This window comes from Trichechus manatus, unplaced genomic scaffold (assembly GCF_000243295.1).
Source record: "Trichechus manatus latirostris isolate Lorelei unplaced genomic scaffold, TriManLat1.0 scaffold00008, whole genome shotgun sequence".
Lineage (NCBI taxonomy): Eukaryota > Metazoa > Chordata > Mammalia > Sirenia > Trichechidae > Trichechus > Trichechus manatus.
In genome coordinates this window covers 27,062,702-27,065,619 of record NW_004443944.1, presented here as the reverse complement: position 1 = coordinate 27,065,619, position 2,918 = coordinate 27,062,702, and the positions used below count along the sequence as shown (strand labels likewise).

The window sequence follows — 2,918 nt, the reverse complement described above, 5'->3', positions numbered from 1 at the left end:
AGTTTTCTCACTCCATTTGGTGCTTGGCTGAGTTCTTTATCTCTTCATTTGATGTTTTAGGGTTTCAGGATTGTTGTATTCTCTGTTCAGCTTAGTTTTTCGGATCTTTGCTGTGGAGGGACAGCGTGGTGCTTCTGCCTAGAGCGCCGTTTTGCCAGAACTTGTATATCCTTTTGTTTGTCTGGCTTCTTTCACTCAGCATAATTATTTTGAGATTCATCCAAGCTGTAGTACGTATCAATACTTCATTCCTTTTTATTGTTGAGTAGTATTCCCTTATATAGATATACCACAATGTATTCATCTATTGATGGACATTTGGGTTCTTCACAGTATTTGACTACTACAAATAGAGCTGAGTGTTCAAGTCTTTGCCTCGACATACGCTTTCATTTCATCTAGGAGTGGAACTGCTGGGTCATATGGCAATTGTATGTCTAACTTTTAAAGTAATTGCCAAACTATCTTCCAAAGTGGTTGTGCCATTTTACATTCCCACCAGCAGTGTATGAGAGTTTTAGTTGCTCAAAATCCCACTCGACATTTGGTATTGCTGCTCCTCTCCTTTCTACTCTTTTAATTGGTTTTCTAGGGTGACTATATTTGTGGGGTACCTCTGAGTATTCCTCCTCCATACAGAGATACTGATATAAGAAGAGGCTAAGGGAATTGACAACATAGGCGCAGCCGCTAAAAAACTTATTGGCCAATGCACTGAACTTGTGTGGTCCTGAAAATTTGTAATAAGGTCACAATACTTACATTTAGGATGTGCACAATGTCTGTTATGTGGCTTTGAATAAATGATTCTGTGGTTTCATCATAAGGTAAAGTTCGGCTGAGAGAAGACAAAGATCTTAGGAATGTCAGCTTCTCAAATTCACCCTGAATTTGTAGGAAAATGATAAAAACACAATTATACAACATAATCTCATTCCATAATTGTAGAGAGCTTTTGAAAAACTTCTTGGGATGTTTTTAACATTTGACATTCCAGTCAATCCAATACCAGTCTTTTATTATAAGACATGAATGAACTAGAGAGGAATTTCAGTAAAATTCCTTGTCCACTGGTCCCGCCTTGGTTTGGGACCTCATTTTGCCTCCCAGTTAGACTACTAATTGCTCCATGATGGCTTTTCCCACCTACCCAACCTGTACAGTGTTGCCTGATTAAGCTTCCTGAAGGTCACCACTGAGGCTGTTACTTACTAGCTCTCTTGATGTCACAAAGATTCATTATTTTGACTCTCTAAAGTTTTCCATTAAAATGCAAGTTCTGATTAAAAGAATAAAATCTTTTTGTGTATTAACATTCTCTTTTTCTGATTATAAAAAATACCTCTTTATCATAGGAAGTTTGAAAAAATAAAAGTATAACAAAGAAAAAAAATCCCCCAGTTTCACAACCTTAAGAAAATTTCTTCCAGTCTTTTTTCCCATGCATATAGATGACATAACTGGTACAAGTTCTCTGCAGAGCAAGTAGCTATGCATAGCAAGAAGCCTGTAATCTTTTGTGGTTGGCTCCTTTCACTCAGCATAATACCTTTGAGATTCATCTAAGTTTTTGCAGGTATCGATAGTTCATTCTTTTTTACGGCTGGGTAGTATCCATTTTATGGATGTACCTCAGTTTGGAATGGACTTCTACTCTCACCCTTCCAACTTCTTTCCAGTGTCTAGCACAATGTCTTGTAAATAGTAGCTATTCATTCATTATTTGTTAATTGAACGAATGAGATTTAAAAGATGTATAAACCAGTAAACCAGTTGCTATCAAGTCTCTTTTTGACTCAGGGCAACCCTGTGGGTGTCAGAGTAGAACTGTGCCCCACAGGGTTTTCAATGGCTGATTTTTTGAAAGTACATTGCCAGGTGTTTCTTCTGAGGTGCCTCTGGGCAGACTCAAACTTTCAACCTTTTGGTTAGCAGTCGAGTGCTTTAACCATTTGTATCACCCTGGGATTTCAAAAGATATCACTGGGAACACTGACTAGAGAAAAGTTACTATAATAATTGCTTCTCATAAAAGACCAAGCCAAACAAGATATTACACAGAAGAATGAGATGTGTTAAGATACAGAGGTAAAACAGATACACTTTTTTGTCAGTTAGACTGGTAAAGACTAAAAACACAAAAAAGTAATACTGATTTTAGGCAGTTGTAAACAACTGGGCATTTCATGTAATCTTCTGGTAGGAATAATATTCCTGGGGGATAATTTAATAGTATTGATTAAAAGTCACTATGAGTCAGAATCAACTCAACGACAATGGGTTTGGTTATTTTATTTTATTTTTAAAGTTGTAGTTTAATGAAGTTTACATTTCAATTTAGTCTCCCATACAAAAATTTATACATACATTGTTATGTGACCCTAATTGCTCTCCCCATACTGTGACAGCACACTCCTCCTTTCCACGCTTGATTCCCCACGTCCATTCAACCAGCTGCGAAACCTCCCTGCCTTCCCATCTCACCTCAGGACAGAAGCTGTTCATTTAGTCTCTTGTATCTACTTGAGCTAAGAGGTACACTCCTCATGAGTATCAGTTTATGTCCCGCAGTCCAATCCCTGTCTGAAGAGCTGGCCTCGGAAACTGTTTTAGTTCTCAGCTGACAGAGAATCCAGGGGCCATGCTCTCCAGGGTTCCTCCACTCTCAGTCAGACCATTAAGTCTGGTCTTTTTACTAGAACTTGAGTTCTGCACCCCACCTTTCTCCTGCTCTGTCAGAGACTCTCTGTTGTGTTCCCTGTCAGTGCAGTCATTGGTGGTAGCTGGGCACCATCTAGTTCTTCTGGTCTCAGGCTGATGCAGTCTCTGGTTTATGTGGCCCTTTCTGTCTCTTGGGCTAATAGTTTCCTTGTGTCCTTGATGTTCTTCATCCTCCTTTACTCCAGGTGGTTGGGACC

At 38.9% G+C, this 2,918-nt stretch overlaps 1 protein-coding gene across 1 annotated transcript in view; it reads right to left on the bottom strand.

Moving 5' to 3' along the window:
* Positions 1 to 2,918, bottom strand: part of MROH8 (maestro heat like repeat family member 8) — an 84,685-nt gene that overhangs the window by 70,800 nt on the left and 10,967 nt on the right. The window contains exon 4 of the mRNA XM_023724784.1: positions 763 to 885. Coding sequence (XP_023580552.1) covers positions 763 to 885 — 123 coding nt within the window. The remainder of the gene's footprint in view (positions 1 to 762; positions 886 to 2,918) is intronic.